The sequence below is a fragment of the Garra rufa genome, chromosome 7, assembly GCF_049309525.1.
Source record: "Garra rufa chromosome 7, GarRuf1.0, whole genome shotgun sequence".
Lineage (NCBI taxonomy): Eukaryota > Metazoa > Chordata > Actinopteri > Cypriniformes > Cyprinidae > Garra > Garra rufa.
Window position 1 is genome coordinate 4,897,309 of NC_133367.1, and position 15,471 is coordinate 4,912,779.

Genomic DNA, 15,471 nt, shown 5'->3' on the forward strand with positions numbered 1-15,471 from the left:
TTTGTAATTCGTAAAAATCTTTATTCATAAGACAAAGCACTTAGGGTGACATAATGTGTAGCAACAGACCATTAAACCCAATTGCATACACTTTTTTTTTGGTTGTTTAACCCTCATCACAGCATTTTCAGTTTATTTCATTCGTCCGAATCCTTCAGCATTCACAGTCCTTCATTCCAGTTCTCGTCGGTTCCAGGAAGGTTTTTCATTTCACCTTCTTGCCCTTAGGTCTTTTGTTCTTGCCTCCAGCTTTGGACGCTTCCTCCTGAATTGGAAGAATCAAAAAGAAAACATGAAAGACAAGTGATAAGACTCTGGTGCTGAAAAGAAGATCTTCCAGCTGGCAGAAAAAGAAATCCACAATAACGTCAAAAAACATCTGTTCAACCTTGAATTACTGTATGGTACTACATCTAATTAGTACGGCGTTAGGCTGTGCCGTCAATAACGGCCTGAACTTTGCGGTCGCAGATGAATGGAAAAAATTTAAGATCAATGGGGAAAAAGCATGAATGATTTACTCTCCCTCAAGCCATCTGAGGTGTATACAACTTTCTTTTTTCAGATGAATACAATCTGAGTTACATTACAAAATTCAAGCATTATAATGGCAATAAATGGGTGTTGAGATTTTGAAGCTTAAAAAGTGCATCCATCCATCATAAAAAGAGCTTTTTGGTGTGAGATATTTAAGTAAACAGCCTTTGGGGCCACAGAGTTGGGACTCATTCGGTCCATTATCTTGGCTTAAAATAGAAGCAGAAGAAGAAAACACTGTTTTAACGCCAATCACCGTAACGGCGTGTGCCATGACAGACACCAATTTTAGAAAAATGTCACAAACTATGATCTGCCGGCCCATCCGCTCATGAATTGTGACAGCTTCGGACAGCGCTGTCTTGATGGAGGAAAAAAAACACATGCTGCTTTGAGTCAAACTTTCTGCAATGAATTCTAGCAAAACTTTAATCAATCATCCATGTGAACGTGTGTACGACAGTTAGCTCAAGCTAGACATTACGGTTTATAAAGTTGTAAATATGGATTTTTTTCTTACAAACACGCATTGATTCACTTCAGGAGGCCTTTATTAACCCACCAGAAACGTGTGGAGCACTTTTTATGATGTGTGGACGCACTTTCTTGGGCTTCAAAATCTTAACACCCATTCACTGCCATTATAAAGCTCGGAAGAGCCAGGATATTTTTCATTATAACTCTGATTTTATTCGTCTGAAAGCGTGGATAGCTTGAGGGTAAGGTGATTTTAATTTTTGCTAATTTAATGTTTTTTTCATAAGCAAATTAACTGATATTACCAGTGCTGATATCAAGCACCTGTGAGATCAGTTCTCATTGTTTTTGACGCCAGTGTTGATGAATACGAAGCCAACGTCTATTTGATTAAACAATATGTAAATATTATGATTTAATCAAACAAATTTACTTGCTTACACTGAAGGCTCAGAGACATTAAAACACGAGTGTGGTTTCAGGTTCAAAGTAAAAGACTATTTCCACCCCTTCATAGTCTGTGAACACATTAGAAGTGCAAAACGAGCATTTGTAAAGAAAAATCTTGGAGGATTTCGATATAAGCCAAAAGGAGACTGGTTTTCCTTTTCTGTAAACAAAACGTGGTTTCTTTTGAGACTAAAAGTGCAGGGAAGAGAGCAAAACAAACCACTGGTCATGAATTAGGAGGATTTGTAATGAAGAATGTTGGAGAAACTCGATATAAGCCAAAAGGTGACAAAACTCGGTTCTCGCGAGACTAACGTAAGTGTGGAGCACTTTTTATGATGTGCGGACGCACTTTCTTGGGCTTCAAAATCTCAACACCCATTCACTGCCATTATAAAGCTCGGAGCAACCAGGACATTTTTCAATTTAACTCAGATTGTATTCAACTGAAAGCTTAAAGGAACACTCCACTTTTTTTGGAAATAGGCTCATTCTCCAACTCCCCCCGAGTTAATAAGTTGAGTTTTACCGTTTTGAAATCCATTCAGCCGTTCTCCTGTTCTGGCGATATCACTTTTAGCATAGCTTAGCATAGATCATTGAATCCTATTAGACCAATAGCATCACGTTCAAAAATGACCAACGAGTTTCCATATTTGTCCTGTTTAAAACTTGACTCTTCTGTAGTTACATTGTGTACTAAGACCGGTGGAAATGCAAAGCTGCGAGTTTCTAGGCTGATAAGATTAGGAACTACACTCCCATTCCGGTGTAATAGTCAAGGAAGTTTGCTGCCGTAATATGGCCGAAGCAGGAGCAGTAATTCCACACAGCACATGTGCAAATGCTAAACTAGCTGGGAACTCATTTCTAATAATACTCCGCCTGCTGCGTCCATATTACGGCAGCAAACTTCCTTGACTATTACGCCGGAATGGGAGTGTAGTTCCTAATCTTATCAGCCTAGAAACTCGCAGCTTTGCATTTCCACCGGTCTTAGTACACGATATAACTACAGAAGAGTCAAGTTTTAAATACAACAAATATGGAAACTCGTTGGTCATTTTTGAACGCGATGCTATTGGTTTCATAGGATTCAATGATCTATGCTAAGCTATGCTAAAGGTGATATCGCCAGAACAGGAGAACGGCTGAATGGATTTCAAAGCGGTAAAAAATCAACATATTAACTCGGGGGGAGTTGGAGAATGAGCCTATTTCCAAAAAAAGTGGAGTGTTCCTTTAAGGTGATTTTCATTTTTGCTATATTTAAGTAAATAATCTGATATTACCAGTGTGGATATCAAGCACCTGTGAGATCAGTTCCCATTGTTTTTTGACGCCAGTGTCGATGAATATGAAACCGACGTCTATTAAATTAAATAACATGTAAATAAAAACAAAAAAATATGATTTAATCAAACAAATTTACTTGATTACATTAAAACAAAAGTGTGTTTCAGGTTCAAAGTAAAAAACAATTTCCACCCCTTCATAGTCTGTGAACAATTGCCTGTGAGCATTCAAGGTGTACATTTGAGAACTGAAACCCAATTTTTTACGTCGCCAACGTCGTGCCTTAACAATCGGGCTTTGACTTACAACTTTTATCGCCTGTTGCATATTTCCCTGATGCAATATAAAGCAACGGCGCCATAAATAATGTCACTGTCATTTCGACCAAGCTTGTTAAATTTCCTCTGACTGCTTTTATTATTTAGAAGGCGGCCCAGTAGTGTCCAAACGAGAGTTTCGGAAGAAGCCTGGTGGTGGTTATTATGCATTGTATGTTAATTAGTCTTGAGCCGCAGCGGACGGAGTGCGAACACAATGAGTCAGCCGGCTCAAACTGCGAAGATAACACACCATTCATCTTCACCCTGAAAGAACAGCGTGATGCATCTGAGCCTGGGCCGTGTTCGCTGTCAGGAAATCCATACGGGCTCCAATCAGACGGCTAAAACTACGATATGCGTGACTCTTGAGCGCCGTTTATTCAATACGGCTAGGTTTTGGCTCTGAGCTCACTTAGTGGTATAGTTCTGGAGTGGCATAACAAAATAAAACTGTAATTAGCCAAATGCTCAAATTACAGTAATTACGACTTTTACAAAAGACCCACTAGTCTTTAATAGGCAGGTTGCATGGATATCGGTGCGAGATGTTCAAGTAAACAACTTTTGGGGCCGCCGAGTTGGGAAACTCTTATTATCTTGGCTTAAAATAGAAAAAGCGCACTTTCCAATTTCAGAAGACGTCACAAACAATGACGGGCCCAAGCCACCGTTGGTATGACGCATGCTGCTTTAATTGAGTCGAGCTTTTCTGTAATGAATTCCGGCGAAACCTTAAACAATCATATCACACGTGCGTGTAATTGTGCGTCTGCGTATGTGAAGACGCGCCCCTATTATCCGGGTAACCATAGCAGCCCCGCAGCTGTGCACGAGTCCTCATTTGCACAGAAATGAAAGAAAACAACAAACAAATGAATCCGCGGAAGAAGTCAGGCGCATGCCGGGCAAATCTCCTCACAACTTGTTTAGGTGTGACCTTATCACTGTGATTGTGGGATGAGTAAGTGGCGGACACTCGAGAGGAGAGCTTCTCTCTCTCTCCGTGCGCATTCACAGACGTAACCAAAAAAAAAAACGAATGTTGAACATTTAGTACTCGACAAAAAAAAAAAAAAAAAAAAAAAAAACGGCAGCGAGACAAAGCTCAGAGAGAACAAAAACAAATGCGTCAACAGGGGACCTTTGCACATGCGGGAGGAGGCAGAACGGTTTCACTTAGAAAAATATTACTAGAACTGAATGAGTTTTTATGATGTTCGGGTTTGATTCATGAGTGTCTGCATTATTCTGCTGCGCTGGTGTGGACAGAATTGTTTAAAAAACATTTTTTGAATACATTTCACTATTAATAAATCATTTTAATTCATATCAGCTTATTCATATTTTGAATTCATATTTAGATATTTGTATATGTATTAATCTGTTGTTTATACAAATAAATATTAATTAAAAAAAATATATATATACACAATTTGTTAACTTCTTGTTAGAATATTTTATATATATTTAGCTTCAGTTACATATTTAAATGAACAAATATTATATACACACATATATATATATATATATACACATATATATATATATATATATATATATATATATATACATACATATATATATATATATATATACACACACACACACACACACACAATTTACTACGGATATAAATAAAAATAAATCCTCATTAACAAATTATATAGGTATATAAAGTAAATATACAAATATAAGCATTCTATTAAATATTTATTTTTGTTTATAAATATATTATATATATATATATATATATATATATATATATATATATAATTACACAATTAAATAAATATTCAAACCTGTTATTATTATATATTTATTCATACTGATTCATAGCATTTTCTAAAATTATATTTGTTCTATTTATATTACTATATTATATTTATATGATTATATAATTTATATTTATGACTTATATAAACAGTAAATTACAAAATACATAGGTATATAGTAATAATGCATATTGATATATTAACTGTAACTATATTTATAAGTATTATTATTGAATTTTATATTAATATACAGATATAAGCATTCTATTAGCAGCATTTCTGTTAATATTATTATATATGTATTCATTTTAATCACTATTTTTTGAATTATTTATAAATATTAATTAACCATTATGAATATTAATTAACCACACACACACACACACACACACACACACACACACACACACACACACACACACACATATATATATATGTGTGTGTGTGTGTGTGTGTATAGCTTACATATTAAAGTATATGTATTAATCTTATTACTTATAATTACTTACATAAATAATAATTACCATATATATATATTTATTGCATTCATAAAACAGCAGCATTAATTAGCATTTATTATTACTTGCTATTTATATTTTATTACACATTTCACACATTTCATTTCATGTAATACATATATAAATATGAAGTTGTCCAAATGAAGTTCTTAGCAATGCATACTGCTAATAAAAAATAAGCTTAAATATATTTACAGTAGGAAATTTACAAAATATCTTCATGGAACATGATCTTTACTTAATATCCTAATTGATAACTGATCACTTTGACTCATACAATGTGTTTTTGTCTATTGCTACAAATATACCCGTGCTACTTAAGATTGGTTTTGTGCTCCATGGTCACAAATATATTCATATTTAAATAAATAAAAGCATTCAGCCCACATCAGCAGAACAAATGCAGACATTCAACAAGCTTTCCTAAAACCGAGCATCACGAAGTAAGCAGGTCACAAGCCTTTAAACAGTTTAATTCATAAAGAGTCTTGGAGAAGCAGCAGGTTTGCTGTGGAGTCTTACTGAAGTGTCGGCGTAGCCCTCCTGAATGAGGATGTTCCTGGCGCAGTTGTTGATGTGTTTGAAGCGGTCGGGGCCCAGCAGGATCCCGCCGTACCATCGAGAAACCACCACCAGCACGTTACGCACATCCAGGATCTGCGGCAGAAGCCAAAGAAAACAGATTTGAACATTTCTAAGGACAAACCCTGATTGCTGTTTGCTGCAGGATTATAATGTTGACGTCGTGCCGCTCGCACAAACCCGTCCAATGCAGCACGACATTTCCCATCTAAATGTAAACCAACAGTCTTTGGCACGAGTCTCAAACATCACATGAGACTCAATCCTGGCTCTGGCTGCGGCGAACCTGTTGCATTTAAGCGAATAAACAAATCCTCAGGGTATTAGCTTGGAAGCGACGTCAATGCTTTTTGTGAACTCATTTAAACAGTAAAACATTCAATGCCGCGTCACTGATTCACAAACGTTTCCTCCCTGCCACATTTTCCCCCCGCTTCAAAGGCACAGAATAGACAAAATACGCTCTTTGTGAAGAATGACAGCTCTCAAGTGTCTTTACAGTCCTGGCCTGTTTTATTTTTTCCCGTAGCGCGGCGGGGATGAAGCCGGAGGGGAGGGAAATCTCAGCCATCTGCACACGCCACCTCTATTAATAGTCGTTTCTCTTGCAAACATGCCGTCACATTCGCAAAACAGGAAATTGTGGGATGAACTCCAATCGGCTAAATGAGCTCATGTGAACGGCTGCTAGTTTTCACTGGCATGTTTTCATTCATGCGCCAAGAAAGAGGTCAACAAACGGGCCGTATGCTAGATTCTTGTGGCATTTTTTCCAATCAGCCCATTAAGTTTTTTAGTATTGCAATCAGATACAATAAATACTGATAAATTCAACATTGACTTGGATGTTTTCAACTTATTTCCTATTGAACTGTCAGAAACTGAGTTGCAGTGCTCAAACTAGGCTACAAACTCCATCATAATGCACAATGTTTCCATCTAACATGTATTTTGAGCTGCTGCTTGTCACATTAATGGAGTTTCAACAGGTAGCAGTAAACCGGTTCCCTCACTTCAATATGTTTGTAGATTTGTTTTGGAAGTTATCTTTGGAATGGAAAAACTGATATTGTGTTTGTAAACAGCATACTTGTGTTGCTTGTAAACATGGCTGAAGAAAAAAAACTGAATCAATTGAGTGAGTCAATTATGGTAGGACCACTCTGGTTGATTTAAACTTGTGACTTTGATCATTCAGCTCAAACGATTCACTAGCAAAAACCAGATTAAAAGAGCCAATCATTTTTAAATTTCCACATCGCTTGTAATGATTTTAAAAAGCACGTAGTGATGAGTAAAACTGAGCTTTTTAAAACTCTGAATGAGTTGAACCATTGTGTCACAAAATGATTCACTGTTGTGAAGCGCTCCAATCGGATTGCGTAAAGCGAATCATTTGATTCAGATTCGAACTTTGCAAATGGCGAACCATTTGATTCAGATTGGGGCTTTAAAGCACGTATCGCAAATCGTGTATCGTTAATAATTTGATTCCGATCGTAACTTCAAAGCACGCATCACCAATAATTTGATTCAGATTGGGACTTCAGAGCACATATTTTGAATTATTTGATTCAGATTGGGGATTCATAGCACGTATCGCAAATTATTTTATTCAGATCGGGACTTCAAAGTGTGAACTGCAAATAATTTGATTCAGATTGGGACTTCAAATTGTGTACAGTGAATAATTTGATTCAGATTGTAACTTCAAATCACGTATCACCAAATATTTGATTCAGATTGGCACTTCAGAGCGCATATTGTGAATAATTTGATTCAGATTGAGGATTCAAAACACCTATCGCAAATAATTTGATTCAGATCAGGACTTCAAAGCGTGAGCTATGAATAATTTGATTCAGATTGGGACTTCAAATTGTGTATAGTGAATAATTTGATTCAGATCATAACTTCAAATCACATATCACCAAAAATTTGATTCAGATTGGGACTTCAGATTCATATTGTGAATCAATTGATTCAGATTGGGGCTTCAAAGCATGTATCACTAATAATTTTAATCATATAAGGATTTTAAAGCATGTATTGTGAATAATTTGATTCAGATCAGGACTTCAAAGCATGCAACGTAAATCATTTGACTCAGATCTTAACTTCAAAGCGCATATCATGAATCATATGTTTCAGATTGGGACTTCAAAGTGTGAACTGCAAATAATTTGATTCAGATTGGGACTTCAAATCATGTATCACCAAACATTTGATTCAGATTGGGACTTCAGATTCATATTGTGAATCAATTGATTCAGATTGGGGCTTCAAAGCATGTATCACAAATAATTTTAATCATATAAGGATTTTAAAGTATGTATTGTGAATAATTTGATTCAGATCAGGACTTCAAAGCATGCAACGTGAACCATTTGACTCAGATCTTTAAAGTGCATGTCATGAATCATATGATTCATATGGACTTCAAAGTGTGAATTGCAAATAATTTGATTCAGATTGGGACTTCAAATCACGCAACGTGAATCATTTGATTCAGACCAGGACTTCAGAGTGTGAATTGCAAATAATTTGATTCAGATTGGGACTTCAAATCGTACAACGTGAATCATTTGATTCAGACCGGGACTTTAAAGCACAAATCATGAATCATATGATTCAGATTGGGACTTCAAAGTGTGAATTGCAAATAATTTGATTCAGATTGGGACTTCAAAGCGTGCAACGTGAACCATTTGACTCAGATCTTTAAAGTGCATGTCATGAATCATATGATTCATATGGACTTCAAAGTGTGAATTGCAAATAATTTGATTCAGATTGGGACTTCAAATCATGTATCACCAAACATTTGATTCAGATTGGGACTTCAGATTCATATTGTGAATCAATTGATTCAGATTGGGGCTTCAAAGCATGTATCACAAATAATTTTAATCATATAAGGATTTTAAAGTATGTATTGTGAATAATTTGATTCAGATCAGGACTTCAAAGCATGCAACGTGAATCATTTGACTCAGATCTTTAAAGTGCATGTCATGAATCATATGATTCATATGGACTTCAGAGTGTGAATTGCAAATAATTTGATTCAGATTGGGACTTCAAAGCGCGCAACGTGAATGATTTGATTCAGACCGGGACTTTAAAGCACATATCATGAATCATATATTTTCAGATTGGGACTTCGAAGGGTGAATTGCAAATAATTTGATTGAGATTGGGACTTCAAATCGTACGACGTGAATCATTTGATTCAGACCGGGACTTTAAAGCACAAATCATGAATCATATGATTCAGATTGGGACTTCAAAGTGTGAATTGCAAATAATTTGATTCAGATTGGGACTTCAAAGCGTGCAACGTGAACCATTTGACTCAGATCTTTAAAGTGCATGTCATGAATCATATGATTCATATGGACTTCAAAGTGTGAATTGCAAATAATTTGATTCAGATTGGGACTTCAAATCATGTATCACCAAACATTTGATTCAGATTGGGACTTCAGATTCATATTGTGAATCAATTGATTCAGATTGGGGCTTCAAAGCATGTATCACAAATAATTTTAATCATATAAGGATTTTAAAGTATGTATTGTGAATAATTTGATTCAGATCAGGACTTCAAAGCATGCAACGTGAACCATTTGACTCAGATCTTTAAAGTGCATGTCATGAATCATATGATTCATATGGACTTCAAAGTGTGAATTGCAAATAATTTGATTCAGATTGGCACTTCAAATCGTGCAACGTGAATCATTTGATTCAGACCAGGACTTCAAAGTGTGAATTGCAAATAATTTGATTCAGATTGGCACTTCAAATCGTGCAACGTGAATCATTTGATTCAGACCAGGACTTCAAAGCAGGCATCGCGAATCATTTGATTCAGATTGGGACTTCAGAGTGTGAATTGCAAATAATTTGATTCAGATTGGGACTTCAAATCGCGCAACGTGAATCATTTGATTCAGACCAGGACTTCAAAGCAGGCATCGCGAATCATTTGATTCAGATTGGGACTTCAGAGTGTGAATTGCAAATAATTTGATTCAGATTGGGACTTCAAAGCGCGCAACGTGAATGATTTGATTCAGACCGGGACTTTAAAGCACAAATCATGAATCATATGATTCAGATTGGGACTTCAAAGTGTGAATTGCAAATAATTTGATTCAGATTGGGACTTCAAAGCGTGCAACGTGAATCATTTGACTAAGATCGGAACTTTAAAGCACATATCATGAATCATATGATTCAGATTGTGACTTCAAAGTGTGAATTGCAAATAATTTGATTCAGATTGGGACTTCAAATCATGTATCACCAAACATTTGATTCAGATTGGGACTTCAGATTCATATTGTGAATCAATTGATTCAGATTGGGGCTTCAAAGTGCGCAACGTGAATCATTTGATTCAGACCGGAACTTTAAAGCACAAATCATGAATCATTTGATTCAGATTGGGACTTCAGAGTGTGAATTGCAAATAATTTGATTCAGACCGGGACTTCAGAGCAGGCATCAAGAATCATTTGATGCAGATTGGGACTTCAAAGCAGCCATCACGAATAATTTATTTTAGATCGGGACTTAAGAGCACATATTGTAAATCATTTGGTTCAGATCGAGACTTTGAAGTGCGTATTGCGGATCATTTGATTCATTGTCTAAATGAAATGATTCACTATCCATAGGTCCGATCTGACTAATGATCCACAAACCGTCATTTCAGATGAGGATTTCGGAGCGCAAATCATTAATCACTACTCTAAAATGATAGTTTGCGAATCATCTTTCAGATCAAGACTACGACATGTGGATCACAAATCATTTTGTGAACTGAATGATTCACGCTCCGTGCTCCGATGTTCCATTCTGAAATGACGGTTTGTGAATCACTGTTCGGATCGGGACTACAGATCGCAAATCATCTGATTCAGATTGTGAACTTTGATCATTTAGTTCAAGCGATTTCATTGCAAAAACCAGATCAAAAAAGCCGTTAATTTTCACATTTCGTTATTGACTTAATTGATAAAAAAAAAAAAAAAAATTTGAACTTTGGATAGTTTCTGTATACTTGTCTAAATCGACTATGAATAAAGAAAAGACTTAGATTTTTGTTTATGTATGTGAAATTTAGCTAGCAAGAAACACAGATTGTTATATTTTCCTATATTCTCTTTTGAGTAGTCAAACAATCCAAAGAAAACATCTTTCAAACAAAAAGAAAAGAAAGTAGTTTCCACTCAGATGGGGAAAAACAACGTTGCAGCAAAACTGAAAAGGAGGCGTTAATCATCTCCTGACGCTTCATAAATCACCCTACTCTTTTCAACCCAACAAACTAAATCACTCTTGAGAGAAGATCATTTGAGAAACATCACAGATGCTCCATTTCCTGATAAATTTAACGAATGTCGCGGTGGACCGCCGGCTTATTTCCCGTCAAGGTTATTGACAGAAATGCTATATGGGTTTTTTGGTTGGGTCTAAATAAAAGTGGGTAGAGATTACAGTGTCATGTCGTATTTCACACCGGAGGGTGTTGACGCCGGTGCTCTGAGGCCTTTAATCAGAGAACCGGAGATTATGAGCAAAGATTATGGATGAATGACAGATCGGCGTGCAAATATCTGACACTGCAAGAAAGGAATTGGGATCAAGACAGGAGGAGGCACGATAATCCCAGCAGCATATCAACAAGATGCCTGAAATGTACCATTGACGTTTGACACGTGCACAGCTTGCAAAACGCTTTATGATCAGGTGCTTTAAACCGCCTTTTAAACACAAATATTTACAAAAAAAACCCTAAGTATTAGATAATGCCAAGCAATTACATTTTTTTAAATCTAAATAATCAAATTGCACATCAATTTGAGCTGAGAAATCACCCCCACAAAAGATTTAAAGTCATTGTGTTAGATGAGTAAAGTATTGAATTGACATTACAAAAAAGCAGCTTTAGAAATACAAACATTTTGATTGAATATTGCATAAGTAGTAATAATACGTGGATATTAAATGAATAGTTTACACTAAAATAAAAACATTACCCCATGATTCACTCACCCTCAAGACATCCTAGGCGTTTATGACTTTCTTCTTTCAGACATACCACAGCGTTTTAGTGCCACATTAAAAATAATTAAAAAATCTCTAAGATTACGAGATTAAAGGTGAAATATTACGAGAATGAAGTCGAAATATTACTAGAAAGTCGAAATGTTATGAGAATAAAGTCGAAATGTTATGAGAGTAAGGTTGAAATACTACGAGAATAAAGTTGAAATATTATGAGAATAAAGTCAAAATATTATGTTAATAAAGTTATATATATATATATATATATATATATATATATATATATATATATATATATAGACGGACAGTCAATGTTACGGTTTGCTTTTAAGAACAGCACAAACTTTCAGAAATTCTCCAGAGGAAGGTCATAAATTATGACAAAATGTACCCAGCGGATAGAATATACACAAACCCAGCAGAACCCATGATCCAATTACATAAAAATCACCTTGAATACCATCCACTACCCAATATTTCAGATGATCACCTGACTGAAACACACATTTACCTGCAAAAGATGGAGCAATCGGCCCCCAGCTGCGGTTTCTCCGTCGTCCTCGCAGTCCTGCAGGAAAGAGTTTTTATCCTCACAGTAGATCCTGATGACAACACAAAGGCATTGTTAAGTAAACGTAAAAAAAAACGAATCACAGCTCTTTGCCCTAAGGACCCTCAGGGGCCACTTTTACAAACACAGCCCACCACGGAGGCGTCAGTGACTTGCACTCGCATTACGGTGCGCTCGCGAGGCGTGTGGGGTTTTGTAGTCGTGGGTGTATTTCAGAGTAAAATTGGACGAGGATTGGGACGAGGCGTAATATCAGGCGCAGGGAGGAGTGTGGGAAACTGGGACGCCCCGCTGAGGTTTTCCGGTATTGAGAGCACGAGGTCCATCATTTGGGGAGTAGTTGTTGGGAATGAAAGACGGCAGCAGATGCTGGCAGCAGATGAGCACAGTGTTGACAGTCACTTCGCTGACAGCCAAGAGATGCGCCGATGCCCAAAGAGACCTTTCAGCACATATGGCCAACCGCGTGTGTCAGAGATGGGCGTTTGAGCGCTTTTTTTTCGGCTTTCTGGTGTGAACAAAGTGGCCAATTGGTGCTATATCACAAAGTTCAACATTTTTCATGTTTTCGGGAGAATTTGCTTTTGTTCACGAAGGCTAATTCTGTGAATAAAGTTGACATTATGAGAATAAAGTTGAAATACTACGAGAATAAAGTTGACATACTACGAGAATAAAGTTGACATACTACGAGAATAAAGTTGAAATACTTCGAGAATAAAGTTGAAATACTACGACAACAAAGTTGACATACTACGAGAATAAAGTTGACATACTACGAGAATAAAGTTGAAATATTACGAGAATAAAGTTGAAAAACTACGAGAATAAAGTTGACATACTACGACAACAAAGTTGACATACTACGAGAATAAAGTTGAAATATTACGAGAATAAAGTTGAAATACTACGACAACAAAGTTGACATACTACGAGAATAAAGTTGACATACTACGAGAATAAAGTTGAAATATTACGAGAATAAAGTTGAAATACTACGAGAATAAAGTTGACATACTACGAGAATAAAGTTGACATACTACGAGAATAAAGTTGACATACTACGAGAATAAAGTTGAAATATTACGAGAATAAAGTTGAAATACTACGACAACAAAGTTGACATACTACGAGAATAAAGTTGAAATATTACGAGAATAAAGTTGAAATACTACGACAACAAATTTGACATACTACGAGAATAAAGTTGACATACTACGAGAATAAAGTTGAAATACTACGAGAATAAAGTTGAAATACTACGACAACAAAGTTGACATACTACGAGAATAAAGTTGACATACTACGAGAATAAAGTTGAAATATTACGAGAATAAAGTTGAAATACTACGAGAATAAAGTTGACATACTACGAGAATAAAGTTGAAATACTACGAGAATAAAGTTGAAATACTACGAGAATAAAGTTTAAATATTATGAGAATAAAGTTGACATACTACGAGAATAAAGTTGACATACTACGAGAATAAAGTTGACATACTACGAGAATAAAGTTGAAATATTACGAGAATAAAGTTGAAATACTACGAGAATAAAGTTGAAATACTACGACAATAAAGTTGACACTACGAGAATAAAGTTGACACTACGAGAATAAAGTTGACATACTACGAGAATAAAGTTGAAATATTACGAGAATAAAGTTGAAATACTACGACAATAAAGTTGACATACTACGAGAATAAAGTTGAAATATTACGAGAATAAAGTTGAAATACTACGACAATAAAGTTGACATACTACGAGAATAAAGTTGACATACTACGAGAATAAAGTTGAAATATTACGAGAATAAAGTTGAAATACTATGAGAATAAAGTTGAAATATTACGAGAATAAAGTTGAAATACTACGCGAATAAAGTTGAAATACTACGAGAATAAAGTTGACATACTACGACAATAAAGTTGAAATACTACGAGAATAAAGCTAACATACTACGAGAATAAAGTTAACATACTACGAGAATAAAGTTGACATACTACGAGAATAAAGTTGACATACTACGAGAATAAAGTTGACATACTACGAGAATAAAGTTGACATACTACGAGAATAAAGTTAAAATACTACGAGAATAAAGTTGAAATATTACGAAAATAAAGTTAAAATACGAGAATAAAGTTGACATACTACGAGAATAAAGTTGACATACTACGAGAATAAAGTTGACATACTACGAGAATAAAGTTAAAATACTACGAGAATAAAGTTGAAATATTACGAAAATAAAGTTAAAATACGAGAATAAAGTTGACATATTACGAGAATAAAGTTGAAATACTACGAGAATAAAGTTGACATACTACGAGAATAAAGTTGACATACTACGAGAATAAAGTTAACATACTACGAGAATAAAGTTGAAATATTACGAGAATAAAGTTGACATACTACGAGAATAAAGTTGACATACTACGAGAATAAAGTTGAAATACTACGACAATAAAGTTGACATACTACGAGAATAAAGTTGACATACTACGAGAATAAAGTTGACATACTACGAGAATAAAGTTGAAATACTACGACAATAAAGTTGACATACTACGAGAATAAAGTTGACATACTACGAGAATAAAGTTTAAATACTATGAGAATAAAGTTGACATACTACGAGAATAAAGTTGACATACTACGAGAATAAAGTTGACATACTACGAGAATAAAGTTGACATACTACGAGAATAAAGTTAACATACTACGAGAATAAAGTTGACATACTACGAGAATAAAGTTGACATACTACGAGAATAAAGTTGACATACTACGAGAATAAAGTTGACATACTACGAGAATAAAGTTAAAATACTACGAGAATAAAGTTGAAATATTACGAAAATAAAGT

At 35.2% G+C, this 15,471-nt stretch overlaps 1 protein-coding gene across 1 annotated transcript in view; it reads right to left on the reverse strand.

The window, feature by feature from the left end:
- The window catches only part of impact (impact RWD domain protein), a gene marked incomplete at its 5' end in the record, with an annotated part of 54,380 nt that continues 38,909 nt past the window's right edge, over positions 1-15,471 (reverse strand). Inside the window, 3 exons of the mRNA XM_073843436.1 lie at positions 1-265; positions 5,893-6,027; positions 12,542-12,632. Coding sequence (XP_073699537.1) covers positions 206-265; positions 5,893-6,027; positions 12,542-12,632 — 286 coding nt within the window. The remainder of the gene's footprint in view (positions 266-5,892; positions 6,028-12,541; positions 12,633-15,471) is intronic.